The 22,541-nt window shown below is 35.0% G+C and overlaps 1 protein-coding gene across 20 annotated transcripts in view; it reads left to right on the top strand.

The window, feature by feature from the left end:
* SOX5 (SRY-box transcription factor 5) overlaps positions 1-22,541 on the top strand; it is a 1,038,078-nt gene that overhangs the window by 915,318 nt on the left and 100,219 nt on the right. For all 20 annotated transcript variants that reach the window (XM_054445328.2, XM_054445330.2, XM_054445334.2 and 17 more), the window contains one exon: positions 11,002-11,087. In XM_054445328.2, the coding sequence (XP_054301303.1) occupies positions 11,002-11,087 (86 nt within the window). The remainder of the gene's footprint in view (positions 1-11,001; positions 11,088-22,541) is intronic.

Here is a 22,541-nt window from a genome sequence, read left to right as displayed (position 1 = left end):
TCACTCGTTTTTAACAATTTAGATGAGAGAAAATAGATGATGGTTTTAGAAGGGGTTTTATATTCTAAATAGTTCATTTTTTTTAGGACAGGAGGTAATTGTGCATATGTTTAAGGACATAATTATGTACAAATTTCTGATGTTGGTATTTGAGGTCATCGATAGACCGTAATCAGCCTTCTAAATATTTTTTGCTACTAGATGAAATGGGTTCAACTACAGGCTAGCTCTTGACTTTTGCTTGCTCATTTCTTTGATCCTGTTGTACCTCTTACTTTGGGGCTCATTTTTTAATTGAGCATCTACTCTATGCCAGGCATTTCAGCTCACAGGCTTCTCGCATCTTTTCTACTTCGTATTTTATATTCAAGGCCTAACTCAATCTCAGCCCCTCCTCTGATTCTTTCCCCAGCGATCCAACTTGTATAAATTTCCTTTCTCTGGTAATTACTGCCTATATTCATTTGACTCCAATTGTATAGTTTTGATTCATTTCACTTTCCATATTTATATGTCTTATTTTCACAACCGAAAGTGTTTTGAAGGCAAGGATTGTACCTTTTAGTGCTTTGTGTTCTCCACATAGTAAGAGTTTGATACATGTTAATTGAATGCAAATTAGTTGAATATGTTATGAAAATTGAAGTATACATTTGCATAATGCTTTAAAAGTAGTCTGTGTGTTCTACAATAATGTTTTCCTTATTAAAATAGTAAGAACTCTAGTAATGATTAACCTTGGGATAATCCTGGGCAGTTTAAAAAATTGTATAGAATGGAAATAATAATTTCTACCCTAATGAGTTGTTATGAAGATTAAAAGCAATTTTATACATTTACATATGTGTATATATGTGTATATGTATATGTAAGATATTTTCAACACAGTGCCAAAAGTCAACAAATAATAGCTTCCCACATTTCCAATCAGTGGGAGAACAAGTAATTATTTAAAAACGATGTGGGAATAATTAAATATTTGGGGAAACAGTATTTCTTAAGTCATATACCAAAATAAAACATCAAACACTGACAAAAAAATTCTCATATATTTTCTTTTCTCTTTTACTTCATCAAATCAGTTATCAAGTCTATCTCCCAAAGCTAGTCTCTGCTCTCCTTCATTGATTTATCTGCAATAGTTTTTAACATATCTATCTGCAGTCTCTCCTTCTTCCAATCGTTCTATGCCATGCCACAAAACTGATATATCTGGAACACAAGTACTAACAAAAAATATTATTTTCCTGCTTAAAACCTTTCAGTGACTTAACGTTGTCTTCAAAGGAAGACATAAGGCTCTTCAAGATATGAGCTCTACTTGCTTCTTTAGCTGAATAGTTCCCCATTCATTCCGTAATGAAAATATCCCTGGATGTAGGCATAAATATAGTTGTTCTTGTTAGCCCTATGAATGGCAGGGGGCTCCCCCAAGCCGAAGGCACCCACCAATTTCTCTGTCAGCCCATGACATGAAAGAAAGCAACATGAGATGAAAGAAAGCAATTTTCTTCCGAAGTTCCATCTACAGTGTCCTTACTAACTTCATTTTGTCTTAGACTTCTACAAGGCCTCCTCCACCTGGAAATGAGAGTGGTAAGAACAGGGTGAGAACTCAGTACCAATCTGAGAAGGTTTTTAACAGGAGCAATGCTCGTTGCACTGAAAGGTGCATGCTTACTGTTGACCCTCTAACATTTATAATACATGGAAAGGAGGTGGTGAAATGGTCCCGAAGTATAATTTGCTATTGATAGTGGCCATCTTTTAAGAGACACCTCAGTAAATACAATTCCTTGACTGTCGAGTCTCTTTCAGCTTGAGTTCTTTCTTTCAGGTTTCCAGAATAATTTTACACTCTTCTACTTTGCTTATTGTATATTTGGATTAGTTTACATGGTGAATCCTCCTCACTTGATTAAGACTGGGACAGGGATTGTATGTGTGTATGTCAGAGAGGGGTGAATTTTCATATTTCCCAGCACCTACAGAAGGCAATCTGGTATTTGTCAAGGAGGCAAAACAAAAACAAAGAAAAAAACATGTAAGGCCAATAAAGGAATGAGTCTCCACATTTCAGTGAAGATAATGCCATAAAACTGTCCAAAACTTTTGTATTAGTTCAGTAGATGAAAGAGTGTGTGTTGTTGAGTCTTGTTAAAACCACATCTGCATTTCACATTTTTCTTCATCCTAAATATGAAAAATTGTTGTTGGAAAAATTGTTTTTCTTAGGCTGTGTTATATAATATAGAGATGAATTCTTCATCGTATGACTGGAGATAATTAATATCTAAATATGCACAACTATAATAATGATGCAATTGAATGCTTTTAAAGAGTTAATATAAGCTGTACCATTTGTGTCAGTAGACACTGTAAGCTATGTTGTATTCTGAAAACAATAGAATAACATGCCTCAGTATACTTTTTAGCTTTTTGAAAAATTTTAGTTTTGAGCTAGAATTTCCATGCTTGGTCTTGAAATAAGAAGCAAATTAATTTTGGAAAGGCTTAGGGAAAAATTTTTCAAATGGTTAAAACCTAGGGAAGAGTAGAAGAAATTACTTTTAACTAGTTGAAAGTCAATTTGAATAACTTACACATGGTTGAACTTTAAAAGTCAAAGTTTTCCATTATCTGATTTTTTTACTAAGTATGAACCTCATGAGGTATTTACAAAATAAATCTGTTGTAATATTTTTTTGGTACAGTTAATTGAGGAATGGCGCAAATAGATGACAGTATTTACTTGAATAAAAACTCTTTTTTTTTTTTATTTTACAGCAGCTTCTGTATTTTTCCTTTGCCATTAAAAATGACCCCTGACCTTGTTTGTGAAGCTTTGTAGATTCTGTGTCCACTGTAGAACACTGACACATCCATGTAATATATTTTGAATTTTTTAAATTGAGAGTTAAATGGCTGCATTGGAAATTTTCACAGGTATTTTATTTGTATTCACTTTGTTGTAACTAGGAGCATACTTCAACCAAAGTAATCTTGGCTTGAAAAAATGGTAACAAGGTAGAGACATGCTTTAAGTTAATTGTGTTTATGTGTTGGGTGAACATCATTGAAATAGCGTAGCGCTATTAGACACAATCCTTTTGAAATTAGTCGACATATTGGTTATATTTGTATATTTGAAACTATATATGATTAAAGATATATAATAACTGTAGTAGTCTTTTAAATTCCTGCTGCCAGTCTTTTGTTTTCCCCAATTCACTTAGACACCAAATATATTGACATATGGCTGTATATGGCAAACATATTACATGAGTTTGTTATGGCTGCTATAACAAAATACCACAGACTGAGTGGCTCGCACAACAGAAACTTATTTTTTCACAGCTCTGTATGCTATATAGCTGAGATCAGAGTGTCAGCAGGTTGTTTCTTCTGATACCTCTCTTTGCAGCCTGTAGATGACCACCTTCTCTCTATGTTCACACCTGGTCATACCAGACTCTATTTTGTTTGTGTCCTAATCTGTTCTGCCTATAAGAACACCAGACATATTTGGTTAAGTCACCAGGCTTATGACTTAATTTTATCTTAAATTAGCTCTTTAAAGGCTCTATTTTTAAATATAGTCACACTCTGGAGTATTAGTAGTAACAACTTGAACGTACCAATTTGTAGGCAGACATAATTCATAACACATATAAAAATTATTTAGCTTATATAAACTTTCACATAAAGGAATACCTCATTTTATTGTGCTTTGCTTTAGTGTGTTTCACGCAGATTGCATTTTTTACAAAGCAATTCTGCATAGAGCAAGTCTGTCAGCACCACTTTTCCAACAGCATGTGCTCACTTCATGTCTCTTTGTCATATTTTGATAATTTTTTCAACATTTCAAACTTGATTATTATTGTATGTTATGGTGATCTGTGATCAGTGATCTTTGATATTATAGTTGCAATTGTTTTGGGATGCCATAAACTGCACGCACATAAGATGGGAAAGTTAAAAAATGTGTGTGTTCTGACTGCTTCACCAACTGGTCATTCTCATCTCTTCCTTCCTCTCCTTGGGCCTCCCTGTTTCCTGAAACACAACCGTATTGAAATTAGGCCAATTAATAACCCAACAATGGCTTCTGAGTGATCAAGTGAAAAGAAGAGTCCCACATCCGTCACTTTAAATAAGAAGCTAGAAATGATTGAGCTTGGTGAAGAAGGTGTGTCAAAAGTTGGTGTAGGCTGAAAGCTAGGCCTCTTGCACCAGACAGACAAGTGGTGAATGCAAAGGAAAAGTTCTGGAAGGAAATTAAAAGTGCTATGCCAGTGAACGCACAAATAATAAGAAAGTGAAACAGCCTTGTTGTTGAGTTGCAGGAAGTTTGAGTAGTTGAGATAGAAGATCAAACCAGCCGCAACATTCCCTTAAGCCAAAGCCTAATCCAGAGGAAGGACCTATAACTGTCTTCAATTCTGTGAAGGCTGAGAGAGATGAGAAAGCTGCAGAAGAAAAGTTTGGTGTTGGGGAGGTTGGTTCAGGAAGCCATCTACCTACATAAAAGTGCAAGATGAAACAGCAAGTGCTGATGTAGAAGCTGTAGCAAGTTATCTAGAAGATTTGTCTAAGATCATTGATACAAAAGTGGCTACATTAACCAACAGTTTGCAGTGTAGATAAAACAGCTTTTTACTGGAAGAAGATGCCATCCAGAATTTTCATAGCTAGAGAGGACAAGTCAGTGTCTGGCTTCAAAGGACAAACTGACTCCTAGGAGCTACTGCAGCTGGTGAATTAAGTTGAAACCAAAGCTCATTTACTATTTTGAAAATCTTAGTTTTTTTTTTTAAGAATTAAGCTAAATCTACCTTGCCTGTGCTCTATAAATGGAACAGCAAAAGCCTGGATGACAGCACATCTATTTATAGTGTGATTTATTGAATATTTTAAGCTCACTAGTGAGACCCACAGCTCAGAAAAAAGATTTCTTTCAAAACATTACTGCTCATTGACAGTTGCACCCGGTCACCCAAGAACTCTGAAAGTGGTGTACAAGGAGATGGATGTTGTTTTCATGCCTGCTAGCACAACATTTGTTCTACAGCCAACGAGTCAAGGAGTAATTTTGACTTTCAAGCCCTATTATTTCAGAAATACATTTCATAACCTTGTCACTGCCACAGTGATTCCTCTGATGGATCTGAAAAAAAAGTAATTATTGAAAACCTTCTAGAAAAGATTTACAATTATAAATGCTATTAAGAACATTAATGATTGATGGGAGGGAGGAGGTCAAAATACACCAACCTTAACAGGATTTTGAAAGAATTTGGTTTTACCCCTCTTGGATGACTTTGAGGGGTTCAAGACATCAGTAGAGGAAATAATTGCACATGTGGTGGAAATAACAGTAGAACTAGAATTAGAAATGGAGCTTGAGGATGTGACTAAATTGCTAACATCTCATGGTAACACTTGAATGGATGAGGTGTTTCTTCTTATGAACGAGCAAAGAAAATGGTTTCTTGAAATGAATTCTACTCCTGGTGAAGATTATGTGAGCATTATTGAAATGACAACAAAGGATTGAGAACATTCAATAAACTTAGTTGATGAAGCAGTGGCAGGGTTTGATGGAACTTCAAAGCTGAAAGAAGTTCTGCTGTAGATAAGTGCTATCAATTAGCATCACATGCTACAGAGAGATCTTTTGTGAAAGGAAGAGTCAATCAATGCTGCAGACTTCATTGTTGTCTTATTTGAAGAAATTCCCACCAGGCACGGTGGCTCATGCCTATAATCCCAGCACTTTGGGAGGCCAAGGCGGGTGGATTGCTTGAGCCCAGGAGTTCAAGTCCAGCCTGGTCCATATTACAAAAGCTTGCCTTTACAAAAAATTAGTTGGTTGGAGTGGTGTGGGCATGTGGTCCCAGCTACCCAAGAGACTGAGATGAGAGGATTGCCTGAGCCTGAGAGGTCAAGGCTGCAATGAGTAATGTTTGCGCCACTGCACTCCACCATGGGTGACATAGCCAGACTCTGTCTCAAGAAAAAAAAAAAAGAGAAAAGAAAAGGAAGGGAATTCCCATTCCCACAGCCACCCTAACCTTCAACAGCCACCATCGTGATCAGTCAGCAGCCATCAACATCAAGGCAAGACCTTTAACCAGCAAAAAGATTACAACTCACTGAAGGCTCAGATGATAGCATTTTTTAGCAATAAAGTATTTTTTATTAAGGTATGTATATTTTTTGGACGTAATGCTGTTGTACACTTAATAGACTATAGTTTTGTCTAAACATGACTTATATGTACTGTGAAACAAAGTGTGCATAACTTGCTTTATTGTGATACTTGCTTTATTGTGGTAGTTGGATTCAAACTTAAAATATCTCCAAGGTATTCCTGTGTATACATACATTTACACACATACAATATGGCATTAGTAAAACATAATAGCTATTTACATATATATGCGTATCCAAAGGAAAGATAATGTTAATTTCATTAATACACATTCATTAATTTAGGAAATAAAAAGATTATAACATATGCATATTCTTAAATTTTATGGAATAATCTGTACTGTAAGTAATGAGCTTTAAATGTACATATAATTTGATATTAATAATTAGATGCTAGTAATGCAAAAGTGTCCCAAACATCTGCAGGTATTTTGCTAAATTTAGGAGTTAAACAAATTTAGGAATACGTCTTTGTCTCTAGGATGGAGAACCAGGTGATCTTTAATACTTCCTACTACTTAACCTCTTTAATGATGCTTCTTAAAACTTCATTTCTTGTCCATTACCTTTTCATATCCAGATCTCAAGATTGGAGTATTAACAATTTCCCATCTCCTTGTCTTCAATCTCTTTTCCCTCTACTTTATTCTATCACCTGTTATTTAAACTGTTTTTTCTCTACATTCCTTTAGCATGTCATACTCCTGCTTTGATGCATTTCACCGTACCCGAAAGGTCTCTCCTCCCCTCCACCTGCACATATTCAAGGCCAAGCTCACTCTTATTTTCATCTTTAACTATTCTCTTAAGCTTGAAGCCTGGATTAGTTCTCCCTTACCTCCTATAGTACCTACTGATGATGGTCAACATTATTCAAATAAGCACTTAATTAGAAAAGATAGAAATGCAGTAAATACAGACCAAGTTTTGTTTTGTCTCACACAGCAGCTAGCAGAATTCTGTTCATGATAAATGTTAAAGTGCTTATGAATTGATTAATTTACAACAGGGAAAATAAATAATATAAAATGAATTTTCACTGTGAAGAGTACCGCAGCCGCTACAATTTTGCTTTTGTTAGTTTTGAGATTATGTATCCTAAGTTAGGAATACAAATGAATTATGTGGTTTTAAGCATTTAAATTGTCAATTCTAATAGTCATACTATAATAGTATTTACAATTTTAACTAGTTTGCGTGAATTTAGCTTTTAAATATCTAAATGTCCTATTATAAAATTGGATAGTGTTTTGAAGATTAAATACTAAAAATATGAAATGATAAAGCGCCATCATGTAATATTGGTTGTCCCTTCTCTCTCCTGTATCATAGGTTTTTGCTCTATTTACTGAATCTTTCTCATTAGCATACGAGCGTGGTATAATTTTTCTACATATGTACCTTCTTATAAAGTTTGCTTGATCACACAACTTTCACTAGCTACTGTAAAACACCTCAGTGTAGTTGTCTGTTCTAGCACTTCTCAAACTCTAATATGCATACAAATAATCTAGGGCTCTTGTTAAAATTTAAATTCTGATTCAGATGCCACATGTTTCGTACTTCAATAAATTAGCCTAAAACTGTTGTGCCTTAAAACAACAAACATTTATTTGGACACAGCCATGCTGGGTACCTCTGGCTCCGGATCTTTCCCACTGTAGTCCAGGTATTGGCCTGGATTGCAGTCATCTCTAGGCTTGGCCTGGGGAGAATCTGTTCCAAGCTCCCTTCATTAACGGTTGGCATGCCTCATTTCTTTGTTTGCTATTGGCCAAAAACATCTGTCTTTTGCTATATGAGTCTTTCCATAGAGCAGCTCACAACCTAGCAGCTTGCTCCAACAGAGGGTGTGGGCAACCAAGACAGCCAAAATACTTTTGTAACTTAATCTCACAAGTAAAATAGCATTACTTTAGCCATATTCTGTGCATTAGAAGGCAATTACCAGATCCAGGACACACTGAAAGGGAGGTGATTACATGTGACATAAATACCAGGGAGTGGGAGTCATTGGAGGTTCTGTCTTAGGGGCTGTCTGCACAGTAGCTTTAGGGTGGGTTCTAAAAATGTGCATTTCCTAGAAACTCCTAGGTGATGCTAATGCTCCTCATCTGAATCTTGCATTGAAAAGCGAGGGTCTACACTTCCTGCCTCCAGTTCCTTTCTTTCAATCATCCTTTGTTGATCACACTCTTTCTGATTAGGCCTTCTCAACCTCCACTCCACTGAAACCGCCATTGTTGCAGTTGCCAGTGACCTCCACATTATTAAATCCAGCACTTAAAAAAATTATCACCGTCTGGAAGTCTTTCTTTACTTGGCTTCTGGAACACCAAATTTACATTTCTTCTCAGTCTCTTCCACTAGTTACCTATCTCCCTGAGTATAAATGTTAGTACATCCCACAGTCCAAATTTTTGGACCTCTTTTTTTAATCTGCGGTTAACTCCTAAGTGGTCTTATCAAGGCTTACAGCTTAAATTCCAGATACATGCCAACCATTCTCAAGTATATGTCTCCTATGAGGGCTTTTCCCCTAAAATTTTAACATGTTTATCAAGTGTCTAATAAATACCTCAACTTGGATATCTAATCATAATTTCAAACTTAAAATATCTAAAACAGAACTCTTCGTTGCTTCCCCCCAACAACACCCTTTAGGCCCCACCTGGCAGTCTTGCCTCTGATCTGTGTTTACAAACCCAGTATATATACTACCACATGTCAATCAGTTGTTTTAGTGAAAAACCTGGAAGTCATCCTTGAGTATTCTCTTACTCTCATATATAACAGTCATTAGGTTTTACCAGTTATACCATTTAAATATCTCTGGAGTCCCTGCCTCACTCTCCATCCCCATGTCACCATCCTAGTCTGACCATTATTTTATACAGATTTCTGCATCTGTTCACTAGTTGATTACAGCTCTCAACCTCCCACCCAAGTGATTTTACTCAACCCATCTGTTTTCCACATTCATGATTTCCTTTACCTTATAGGATAAAGTTTAGATCATTTAATATTTACAGAAATCATACATAATCTGGCATCTTACTCCCTCCCCAGTCCCATTGATCTCACTTCCCTACCTGCTCTCTGTACTTCAGCGATACAGGGGCTGGGCTATAACTAACATTTCCATTTGATTCTTCATGAAAATTGTTTCCCTGCCTGAAACATTCTTTCTTCCCTTCTTTGTCTAGCTAACTATAATTTAATTCAAGTTTCAGCTTAAACATCACCTTTTCCTGGAGGCTGTCTTTGACATATTAGACTAGGTTTGGGACAACCACAGTGCAGTCAGTCCATAGCATTATCTACTTCGCTGTCTTAACTGCCATTATATATTATACTCATCATTTAATTATCTTTTTCTCCCATTAAACTGTAAGCTTTTGGAAGGCCAGATCCAGAGAGGTAGATCTAGGTATTTTGAAGCCTAAAAAATAACCTGGGAGACTCTCTTTAGAATAAAAATGCAAAAATTTTATATGCTCAGACACACGCACAAACACACACACTTAGGTACAAAAGTGAATATTCATTTATAACAAGAAATCACAACAAATTACAACAACTGATATATATAAAAACATATGACAAATATAAAAATATACAGTGAACATACTGCAAGAGGCCAGTTTCAAAAGCCCAAAGTTTAGGCTTCGTTAAATTCCCAGTAAATTCACATCTGCATATTAATCTTTTCCAAAGCTTTACGTCTAGCGCCAAGAGGAGTGCTTTTAATACATAGCAGGTACTCAATAAATGTTTTTGAATGGCTATATTAACTGAGTTATTTTAAGTTATATTTTTCATGCGTGCAATATTCAACACATTTTTTATAAATTAGATTTCTACAAAATGTTTTATGCATTACAAAATTGTTCTATTTTTAGTTATTTGCTATGGTCATGTGTCAGATGACAAATAATGTACATTACTTATATTTCTTAGAAATTCATTGGGCCCTATGCAACAGGTCTATTGTACCTCTTTACTAATTAAGAACCCCCTTGATTTGCATCAAAAATAAGCAGAAAAACCTTCTCTACGTGCTTCTCTATGTTTGTGTGTGTGCCTATGTTTTTACAGGTCATATAATAATAAAACTTCAGGATTAATTTTGAATTTCTGTGCTTTTTTAATAGATAAAAAACTTCGGGGGAAGGGATCTATTTTCCATTTTCATTACAATATAGTTTTGTAAACATTTATCACTGGATAATAAAGATGTCAATATTTCATATAACTTGAAAAACACATAAAATGTTTTCTTCATTGTTAGTTTGTCCATCTTATTTAAGAGATTATTTGAATCAAGACCGTAACATAGCATTTCAAAGATAAGGTACTTTGTTTAAATCTTTGGAGTTTAATTCATTAGAATAAAAGTAAGTTAAGTTCCTTTTATAATAATACTGTAAATTTGCTGAGGAGTTACTGTGCTCATATTAAAATTGTGTGTGTGTGTGTGTGTGCACACGCGTGTGTTATAAAGTGCAGCCCTCTGATCAATGCTCACTTTCCCTCCCATTTTCCTAAATACATCATGAAAAAAGGATGAGGTTTCCGCCTTAATTGCTTGTGGCTTTTATTCACATTCCTCTCTCAGCCAGAATTGTGAAAAGAGTGTTAGTAAAAGGCTGCACAATAGAGCTTTTCATTAGGCCTCAGCAAGGCACACAAAAGAAGGCTTTTGGAAAGAGTGAATGCATGAGTTTAATTTGCAGGTGGAGAGTAGATAAAAGGTGCTGACGCCTCTATTATTCTCTTACTTAGGTGACCCTTACCCTGTTCAGCTGATCCCAACTACCATGGCAGCTGCTGCCGCAGCAACACCAGGCTTAGGCCCACTCCAACTGCAGGTAAGTCAGGAAACAATACAGAGGAGACAAAGGTTAAGTAAATATCGAAAACAGCTATTATGGTGTTAAAGCAAAATAAAACTGACTCGTGATATTCGTCTCACACTTTCTGTTTTTAAATTTATTTGTACTGATCCTCAACCAAAAGTTGAAATATTGATTCTCTTAATTTTTAGCCCTGTTTTCTGGACTAAACATAGCTTATTGTATTTCTTTTTTTGCCGATATTATTAAGAAAGTGAGCTGTAGTTTTGCTTTGATTACTGTGTGCCATAATTTTGTCACAGAATGGTCCTTATCAAGGTAAAAAGAACAAAAAAACCTGCAAAAGATATTCAGACACTTGAGGAGCAAGGCGACTTAACAAAAATGCACTTAAAATTGCTCAGGATGCCCAGTATCATTGAAATGGTCTGTAGGTCTCTTTGTTCTCCTGCTAATACCAGCTCAGTTGGGCAAGCAAGGAAAAGTAGACCAAATAAGCTGGAGACTAACTAAATAAGCACAACTTTATCCCAGTCATCCCAAATAAGACTTTTTTCTAGCCGTGCGGAATACATATTCCTATAATCCGAGAACGTCAATGATAACTTTACCAGATGTCCAAGTGATTTGAGAAGCTTTGTCTCTGAGGTTGAAAAGAAAATCAATACAATTATAGTAACAGGTAGCTTTGATTAACTGTTGACATTTTTGAGTCAGCATCCCACAAAATATTCCTTAGTTTCTATCAGTATGGACCTGTGATTATGCAAGTAATGGGAATAGAAAATTGTCTAATAATAGGATTACTCCCCTCTTGTGAGAAGTTTTATATGTTCATTAGCCTGAAAGACACAGTATGCCTATGAAGCCAGAGATAAAGCAGTTATACTTAATAATTAATTTTTCTTCGTGAGAAGGTATTGTCATGATAGATGATCTTAGTCTATAAGGAAAATATAGTTTTATATTGTAGCATCAAGAGACAGATACATCTGGCCTGCACATGGGTTTGTCAGAAGACCTGGTGGGTTTCTGAAAGGCCAGTTGAGTTTCACAGGAGGAGCTACCAGTGTGAAAGCTGAGACATACTGTGTTCTACAGAGGTTAATAACATTCATTTCTATTCTACCTTTTCTGCAAAGAACTACACTGTGAGTATCTGTTTTCTTTGAGCTGGAAATGTCTTGGAAAGTGTTAGAGTCATGGGGACAATAAAAGTAACATAACATTTGTTACCCTTTGAAACGGCATCTGGGGAATAACTATAACATGAAAAAGTGATTGTAATAGGTAAAACTAAAAAGAGTAGTGGAATTAGCAAGAGGGAATAATATCCAGCAATAGATTTAAATATAGGAATGGAGGTTTTAGAGATTTCGGATGTTGGTTTTCAAAGCAAGTTAGACATTCTCCTTTGACCATTGGATTAGCAATGAGAGGAAGTGAGCAAGTTAGAGGCAACTCCTGTGTTCATTGCACGACTCTCTTCGAAAGTAGCTATGTTAAGCAACAATCTAATCAACTGTTTCTGTAGAGAAAGTAGGAGAATATTTGATGCTAATTTTTATTTTTATAATATATGAGATTTTTATTTTTATAATATATGAGATTATCTCGATATTAAATATCTTAAGATATTAAAATATAAACAATTTTGTCACCGAACAAGAGAAACTTTAGACACCAAACATATATGCTCTTACTTTAACTATGATTCGAGGTGTAAATGGGGTAAAGTTCCTTTCACAGAAGTGGTATTTTACCCATTAAAATGTATGAGTTTTGGAGCCTCAAATAATCCTGTAGTATAACAAGAAAATTAATAATCCAAAAGTTTTTCATGGAAAGCCATCAGCTACTATTAAAACACATTCACATAAACATAAAAAAAAGTTATTTATTTATTTTTTTTTTTGCAGTGAGAAAATAACTGTTATTCAGAATCAAACACATGCCCAAAGCATGTCGTATCAGAGAACCTGGCTTTTCTTTGAAGTGGACTGACTCTCACTTTTGCTAGGGTGCTTACACCAACTCACTTTTCTACTTGTTCCTAACACAATATTCACAGACCCCTTGACCTTGACTTCAGCCTTCCCCAGAGCTACAAAGGATATCTGTTACTCTCCCTCCCCTTGCCTTAAAATAGCATCAAAATTCTTTTTTCTCCACAAACCTGCCGAGATGGGTGAGAGAAAACCTAACTACAATGCCTAGTCAGATGTTTTATTATAAGCCTTACCTAAAATTCACCCCAATCTTTGAAACCTATTTTTGAGATGTTTTGTCTCAGTGGAGTATAATATATGGGCTAGTTTTACTTTTCTCCAAACTCTGCTTGCAGTTATGCTCTGTTAAATCTCTATTTTCCATCTCTTAATATCTTGAGTAGACTGCATCACTTTCTAGTCCTTTCAGTTATTAAAATTCAGTCCTGCTGGAAACTTTAATCTCATATGCATTTCATATCTCACTGCTTCCCCTTCCATCGTTAGTCAAGAATCCCAGCTCTAGAGACCAGAAGTAAGAAGGGTGCAGCTTACTCTTTTGCTTCTTCAGCTCCAATTTTGTTCCTGTGCAGATGTGGATGGGTTTAGGAAGGTATGTCTGCCCTGAGATACCGTGGAGACAGTGTGTGTGTTATTTTCTTGTGTATTGAAGAGCTTTTCTTGGTCTGTTAAGAGAGGGGTAGCCAGGTCTGTTGATGTATGCTTCCTACCCTTTTTTTTTTTTATTTGGGATGTCACCACTATTGGCCAGGAGCTACCTGGGTAGCATGACACCTGCCTTTGTTCACCCTCTGTGCTGCTCCATGGAGAAACCTGTAGTCTTCTACTGAGGTCCTCTTCTGTGCCCTTTTAGAGCTGTGGTGGTAGTACATCGCAGTCCTCATCTCAGCCTGCAGCAAACACCACACTGTTTTCCAGCAACCCACCTCCAGCTTTAGAAAACTTCAGAAGAGAAAACAGGCATTACTGTATCTTTAGTTACATAATACACCACCAAGCTGTACACTGTCCAGTTCTCCTAAGACCTTTCTCACCACACTACGGATGGAGGAGTCTTTAGGTTTTTAGCTCCACAAAAAGCCAGTTGAGGAACAACATTCAAGTTTTTGCTTTATTCTGGCTTCTCCAGTTTCTATGAATTCTGCTTTTTGGGTAAGCAGGGAAGACCACTAAGAACCAAGCCACCCTGTAAAGCTGTTAACCCAATCTTCTGTCTCCTCAGCTCCCTCACCAGACATCAGCTCATATATATTGTGGGAATGGAAAGATAGGGTGGGAAGAATGAGAGAGAGGTGAGAAACAGTCATGAACATTGACTGAAGTAGGGCCAGGTCAGCAAGGTTTTAATAAGGGGAGTATGGTTGGTGGTATGGGTGCTGTCTAGTACCAATTGCTGGTGTCTTTCTTTAGAACCATTGAAGAGTTTGTTGTTGTTGGCTTGTTCTTGTTTAATCTGTTTTTGTTTAATCTGTTCGTGTATGTTTTAAGTAGGTAGTGATAAACTCACAGCTATACTCAATAAGGCAGCAGTAAGATGGGTTGAGGTAACAGTAGGAAGACCAGTTGGAGGAACAACTGAAATAGCCTTACCAAAGAACTAGTGGTTTTCTGAATTAATCTTTATTCAATGGTAATGAGAATAATGTGGAGGGGATATATATTTTAAACACAAAAGGATCCTGTTTTCTTTTCCTTGGGTGCGAACATAATGATTTTAACTCATGTAACAACTGATGTCACTAGTTAATATCACCCATGGTTATGGAATATTTTCTTAGGCTAGTTTCTCTGGTAAAGATTTTCCAAGGATTATCTTATTTAATTCATATTACAACATTTTGTGTTATGTATTAATATCTCCATTTGACAAAGAAGAAAGCTGGGTCACAGAGTCCAAAATCCATGGCCTTTGAACAATTATATTTGCTTCTTCAAGTACAGGAGACTTTATGTTAAACTTTAGAGGCATTGCTCTTCTTCAGACATTTGTTAACTCATAACCAGCTAATGAAATTATAACAATAATGCTGACTAATTGGCATTAATACAAATACCCTGTGTGCTTTGCAATAATGAAAGAAGTAGCGGGATTCATAATGACAGCTGTCTACTTCGGACTCTGAATTTTCTATTTCATGCCTCTTTACATGGATATATGTTAATTCAGGTACTTCTTTTTGAACACCTAGATCAAATAAAGGACATTATAAATCTATTCCTACTTATGGTTGACTTTGTTTACCTACCATATGTGTTTTCATTTGAAATAACCTTTTGCATATAATTGTTCACACTTGGATAATATTATGATAAGTAAATCCAGAGTTTTTATTAAAGAGTGCAGACAAGTACAATTATTTTAAAAGACAAGCAAAATGATATGCTTTAAAGAAAACTACTGTTTATTACTTAACTATTATTTTATGTCCCTGGAGATCCTTATATAATAAAAAATTGTTCATGTAGAAAAGTCACCTTACTGTGTACTTTCAGAAGCAGTTAAAATATTCTAAAAATCATCATATATATTTGTTATTTTATGGAGAAAATCAGCTTAATCTAGATCATGTATATAAATAATACAAATTAGCATGTGCCGTAGACACCATTTATTATTTTAATATTAAATCTGTCTTTTTCTTTATGCATTTTAAATCTTCCTTGAGCTTCAAATTCACATTAGCCAACTGCTTGTTGACTATGAAGAGGAAATATACAGAAATTTACAGACACTGTAAACTGAGTCCAAAACGGAACTCATCAGTAGTTGTATGCCTTGTCCCTAGACTTCCTTATTCTTTGGTCCTAGTGAATGACTCCATTTCGTCTATTTCTCAACCCAGAAACATGAGAGCTCTTCTTAGCTTTTCTTCCTCCCTCTTCCCCATACATGTATTCATTCACTAGTTTTTCATTCCACCTACTAATACACCAAGAATCTATCCACTTCCTTCCATCATAATTATCACTCATTTGGGTCGAGCTGTCGTTATTACTTTCCTAATTCACCACAGCAGCCCCTAAACTGGTCTTTCTATCTTGATCTTGCCCCATTCAATGCACTCTCCACTATGCATTAGTCAGAATAATCTTTCTTTTTTTATGTTTTTTTAAAATTATTATTATACTTTAAGTTCTAGGGTACATGTGCACAACGTGCAGATTTGTTATATATGTATACATGTGCCATGTTGTTGTGCTGCACCCATTAACTCGTCATTTACATTAGGTATATCTCGTAATGCTCTCCCTCCCCCCTCCCCCCACCCCACGACAGGCCCCGGTGTGTGATGTTCCCCTTTCTGTGTCCAAGTGTTCTCATTGTTTCAGTTCCCACCTATGAGTGAGAATATGCAGTGTTTGGTTTTCTGTCCTTGCGATAGTTTTCTCAGAATGATGGTTTCCAGCTTCATCCATGTCCCTTTCTGATTTTAGAAAATTTTGTCATGTCCTTTTCCTGCTCACGGGCCTTAAATGACTCTCTGGTGTTTTGAAGTTCTCTCTCCACCCTGGATCTTTACAAGTGGTGTTTCCTCTTCCTGGAATAACCCCAGGAAATAATCCCATTACTCACCATCTTTACTAACCAACTCCCACTTACCCCTCAGGTTTCAGATTAGAACAGCACTTTTTTCAGGGAAGACTTCATTGGTCTTAAGTCTGGTTTAAAGTAGCTCCTGTGTGTTCTGAGAGCACGCTGTATTTCCCTTCTCACATTGCTGGTAGAATGTTTTAAATCGTACTTCCTGGCGTCTACCAGATGGTAAAGTCTGTAGCGTCAGTGGTTCACCATCATTTGCACTTAACCAAGTGCTTGAAATATTTTATGGACTCAATAAATATGTGTTAAATAAAGAATGAAGAATGAATCTTAACAGTGTACTTTCAATAACTTATTCATCTATTTTGCTCAAATAGCTATCTTGCTTTATAATATTGAAATTAAGCTGAATACTAATAATTAGTTTTCTATATTAATCACCTTTTAAAACGAGACAATAGCAGAATCTCAAATATCAAAGGCATGGTTGGCTGATAGAAGACAAAAATAGTTTGAATTTGGTTAATTAAGATAATGTTGAAATTTTATAATAAACTATTCTCATTTAATGAAATAAAAGAAACGTATGAAAACACTCTCTTGCCTGGTAGCATGTTTGGCACTACAATGTTTACAAACATTAATTTTGTAACTGTTTAGCTCCACATCACCTACTCAGTCTATTCTGGGTACATTAGACTCTTTTCTGGCCCTTATCTTACCAAGGCATACTCCCTCCCTAGAGTTTTGTGCTAGCTGTTCTCTCTAGCTCTTCCCTCTGCATGGAAGGCTAATTCTTTCACTTCATTCATGTATTTACTCTAATACCATCTCTTTGAGGCCTACCTTAGCCAACCTACTTAAAATCGTAAGATGGATCCTAAGAGATAGCACACTTCCTAGCTCTTTTTATTCTACGTTTTTCTCTATAGCACTAGTCATCTTCAAATATACTATAAAATGTATTATGTTTCTTATTTATTGTCTTTCTTTTCCAAATGTACCGCCCCACAAGGACAGGAATTGTTGCTATTGTTCAATAATGTGTCTCAGGTATCCAGAAGAATGCCTAGCAAACAGCAGCTATTCAATGCATACTTGCAAAAGAAAGAAACTATCATGGCTAATGGTCATAAGATTTTTTAATAAAACAAAGCAGCATATATTGATTTCTGCATTAAATGATATTAATTTAATGGCCAGGGAACTTGATGTTTTTTCTTGCCCCCATTGGAAGATTCTAAGAGTATGAGAAATCCACAGCTCTCTCTCTCTCCTGCTCTTTCCTCCCTTTATCTTATCATAACAGTGGGTTGCTGCATAGAGAATGTGTTTTAGCACTTATTACAGTTTATCTAATTCTTTTAAAATCATTATAATTCACAATAAAAGACCAAATGTTACAATACTTGAGAATTCCTATATTATGTGATAGTGTGTGTATAGACATATATAAAAATATGAACTACTGGAGATACTTTTATTTGACTCATGGCTTATTCTGCCAACACAATACTGAAGTAAATTATTTCTAAATAATGGAAGGATGTGTTTATCAAAATAATTACTAGCCAATTAGCAGTCCCATACACTGAGTTTACCTTCTTCTCTCTTCCTCTCCTTCCTTCTTTTTTTCATTCTTCTTCATCCTCAAGTACTCTTTTTTACCTCCAAGAACCAATGATGATTTGGATATTTACTTATTTATTATACTGATGCTGACTCTTTTTAAAGGTGAGGGATTCATTTATATAGCTTATTTATCTACGTTCATTTTAATATTAAAAATGAATATCACTATTTACACAAAACGAACTTACACTTTGAATTTTTGGACATTTGTGACAAGATAAAAATCAGCTAAGTGAATCATCTGTTTCTAATTAATAAGATCAAATGATGGCAACAATCCATCTAGCATTTATTTCTCATATTCATTTTTGTTATAATTTGCATTTTACTTAATGGGCATCATGAATATTTTTAATAGTAATAATTCTTCTGTAATGTACTGTTTCTGTTTTTTGCTACACTTCTAAGATTTGAAATTAGAAGGAAATATTTATCTGCTTACTTCTCACTTTATAAATACTGTATTTGTCTTGGCCAAAAGATGGTTGCCACCTGTTCTACCTATAGGAAGCCAAAAATGTTGACTCCAACCAATGATTGATAGTGATAAGCAGAAGGAAAAAAAGATTGAAATTCTTTTTGGACGATCTTATTTAATTCAAAATAAGCAAGTAGCATTCAATCGTGATTTTTATTGACTTAATTAAACTTTTAAAATTATTTTAGTAGGACTATTTTTAAAATTCATAATAATATTTTTGGAGTAAAAGCTCAAAATTCCAAGTTGTCATAAATGAAACCTCATGGGCTTACAGCTTCAGTAACCAGTAATATTAGTAGCATGCATTCTCTGGAATAGAGAAAATGATAGATGATGTGTGATCATGTTAGAGAATGAATCATACAAAATATCAACTGAAATCAATCTTTTTTCGTAGCAATCAGGTATACGAAGTAATATTGGAAATGGCTTAAGCTCATGTCTGGTGGAGAGTAACATCAAGGTAGAGGTAGATGAAATACTGAAGCTCATCTTTTTGTCAAACTCCTGCCAGTCTCTGAAGAAGGTCAATAATTATGACAGGACACAGATAAATGAATGCTCCATATTTCCCAGCACTGTGAGTGACTGAGCATGGCTTTATATGCTTGGCCAAGAGAAACTTCCAGAAAATCAATAAGGAAGTAATAACCGTATAGAAAGACCTAGATGTGAGGATTTTTATCTTGTTATTGAAGGAATTACTTACAAGGATGTATACTTGTTAAGTATTCATCTTTACCTACCAAAATACTGTACTACTCAGTTAAACTTTTAGGTCGTATCCTTTTCGTACAGGGTGAATAATGATCAACTGCTCTTCATTTCAGTCGCAACCCTGGTGTGCTGTTTGCTGTTGGACTTCTGTCTGCATGAGTGAGTTTTCTTGCAGGTTAAAAGACTGAATTCCTTCTTTTCCTCTCCCTTCGACCCTGAGCCTGGAGGGCAGACAGACAGAAGCACACATATGATTAATACAGCACAGCTGCAAGAGTGAGTCATTTGCATATGTATTAATAGAGGCAAAAAAAAAAAACCCAACAACAATTAAATTATATACAGAGACATTTTGCATACTAAAGAACATATGCAAATAGGCCTGAAAAAGTGCAGCCAACATTTTCTCTGACTTTTCCAAGCCCATATGGGCTAGAGTCAGAGCCCAGCAGTTTGTCGAGAATCCCCTTTAAGGAAGAACCTATTAGGAACTGCTTCCATAGTTATTACCACCCCTAGAGTTCCCAGGAGGTGTTGACATTTGGACAATGAAGTCAGTACACACAGTGTCTTTTTCATACTATTTCTGTGTTTTCCTGCTTTCGGCAGCTTCATGGTGTCTCATTACATGCTAACAGAAACGTCAGTACACGTGTGTTTTTCCAAAGTATTCATTTTTATTGTAATGATCAATTAAATAAATGGTAAACTTTAAAATTATATTTGAAATTTTGTTATTACCTATACTAAAGCTGTATAACTTTAGTCAGTGCCAGGTTTTCTGGTCACAAGTCCATGCCCATTCCTTGATAGTATCCTGTGTTATCTTAATCAAAACCTGTTTTAGGTGACTTTAAAAGGTTTCTGGGCTAATTCATGTACATAAAAGAATTGCTGTCCCAAGACCAGCAGTAGATGGAATTCTATGAACAATACCAATTTATTGAAATTTTTAAAGTATACTTTTTTTAAATTTTATCAAGAAAAACAAATATTCAGTTTTCTAATTTTGGCTATGGATAAGAAGAAAGGGCAACTAATGTGTTTCAAGTTCACAGATTATGTTTATCTTAGAAATTTGTTCTTCAGCCTGTCGGTTTAGTTTATTTTACTAGTATTCTTTCATTTATTTAAGGAATATTTTATGAAGACAAATTCAATCTTGGGAGTAAAATTTTACCTAAATAAAAGTTATCACCTTAATAGGACCGATAACCCATGTGAAGACAGATGTTCCTTAAGAGGAACAAATGCTGGGGTTTTTGTTGTGGTTGTTGTTGTTGTAGTTGGTACTAGAAAACTATTTAATATTATCCATGGATTTTTATCCATTATTTGTATGGTTTAGTCAAAGCATGCAGCTGGGACATACAAATTGTGTTACATACAACTTGTAACATAGGGTGGAGTCTTAATTAAATATACACAGAAAAACTTACTTAATTATATATAGATACACACAAAAAAATTTAATATCTTGGGGATAATTAGAGGAAAGATAAAATGATGAAAGCAATTTTATCTTTTTAAGCTATTGTCTTTAGATTAATATTTTAAGAAGCACTTTGTTTAGTGAGAGGCAATATAACATAATGGTTATAAGTGTGGTTCTTGCAGCCATCTCTTCCTTAAATTATCATACTGTTACTTTCTAGCTCTGTGACTCTGGGCAAGTTACCTAACCTCTCCGTGCCTCAATTTTCTTGTCTGTAAAGTGGGTATAAATGACCTCTTATTGTTGAGGATTAAATGAAATAAGCATGCAAAGTCTTGGAACAATAAATATATTATTTCTCAAATACCATGTGCTGGATTTGAATTAATATTTAACAGTATTAGCTGATTAATAATTGTTATTAGTAGATTTGAGAACTATTTGTTATTGCTTAAAGGAATATTTGGGCAATGGCAGACTTTCCTTATGTTTCAGAGCAGCATCTAAAGTATGTTAATAAAACTGAGACAAAATGTCTTATTTTTGAAGAAATAATTTCATTCGCCTCTGTGGTATAAAATAAAGGCCCATCGCAAGAATCTATGGGAGGCAATGAGTTTACTTATCCAGAAGACAATCTGGGTAGTTACATGAAGGGTAGTTTTTCATATTTTGCTATGGTTCATTGCTTGTTACAATATTTGTATCTGTAAAATGAGAATAACATCTCCAGTCAATTCCCATTTTTCTGTGGAGGCAATGCAAATGAATTGTTTCTATGTGCTGCCTCTAACTATTCTAAATAAATTTCTTACAAAGTCTAAAATAAATTATTTTTGCATAGGTGCTTTTAATGTAATATGCAACTTTTTTATAAATAATATAAAAATATGTTCTTGTATAGCCATTCAAAGCTTATTTATTTCCTAGGTAATAGATACATGTCCTTGATACACTAGGATACATGTCCCTTATTCCACCTATATGTTGTCTACAGCAAAATTATTTCTTGAATTGAGAAAATTTTTATTTGACCAAACAGTTTTATTTCAAACTTGAATGTGAAAGTGAATTATTTTTATAGACCCATAGTATCCTGGAAACTTTATTTATTCAGCAAATATTTATTCTTTGTAAGCTATTGAGCTAAGCATTATAAGAAATGCAAAGATGAATCAGTCAAGGATCCTTGGTGGATGATAGAGGAGGTTGAAATGAAAGAGAATGAACGAAATATGAAAGTGGAATAGAGTTTGAAGAAAGGCAAACAACCTATCATTCTAACAAGTATATTTGAAATGAAAAAGACCTCACAGATGGTTGAAAACGTTGTTTCAAACTATTCACCGGACTCCAAGTATGTTCAAGCACCCTCCAAATAGTACCATTGGCTTTTATTTGTTTTATATATTAAGTTCCACTGGTTAAAATTGTTTGAGTTAAAGATTTCTGCTTCTAAGCAAAACTTAAAAACCATTCTTCTATTCTAGCTCCTTAATTTTATGGATGAGGCAATTTAGACTCTAACTAGTGACCTGGCTAAAACAGATACTAACAAAAGGGTGCCCGGAATCCTAGCAGCTGAAAATTAAATCTACCTTCTTCCTATTTTGCCATGATATTCTTAAAAATAAATGCATATATTTGTATATGT

Source organism: Pongo pygmaeus, chromosome 10 (genome assembly GCF_028885625.2).
Source record: "Pongo pygmaeus isolate AG05252 chromosome 10, NHGRI_mPonPyg2-v2.0_pri, whole genome shotgun sequence".
Lineage (NCBI taxonomy): Eukaryota > Metazoa > Chordata > Mammalia > Primates > Hominidae > Pongo > Pongo pygmaeus.
This window is presented reverse-complemented; position numbering and strand designations above follow the sequence as displayed.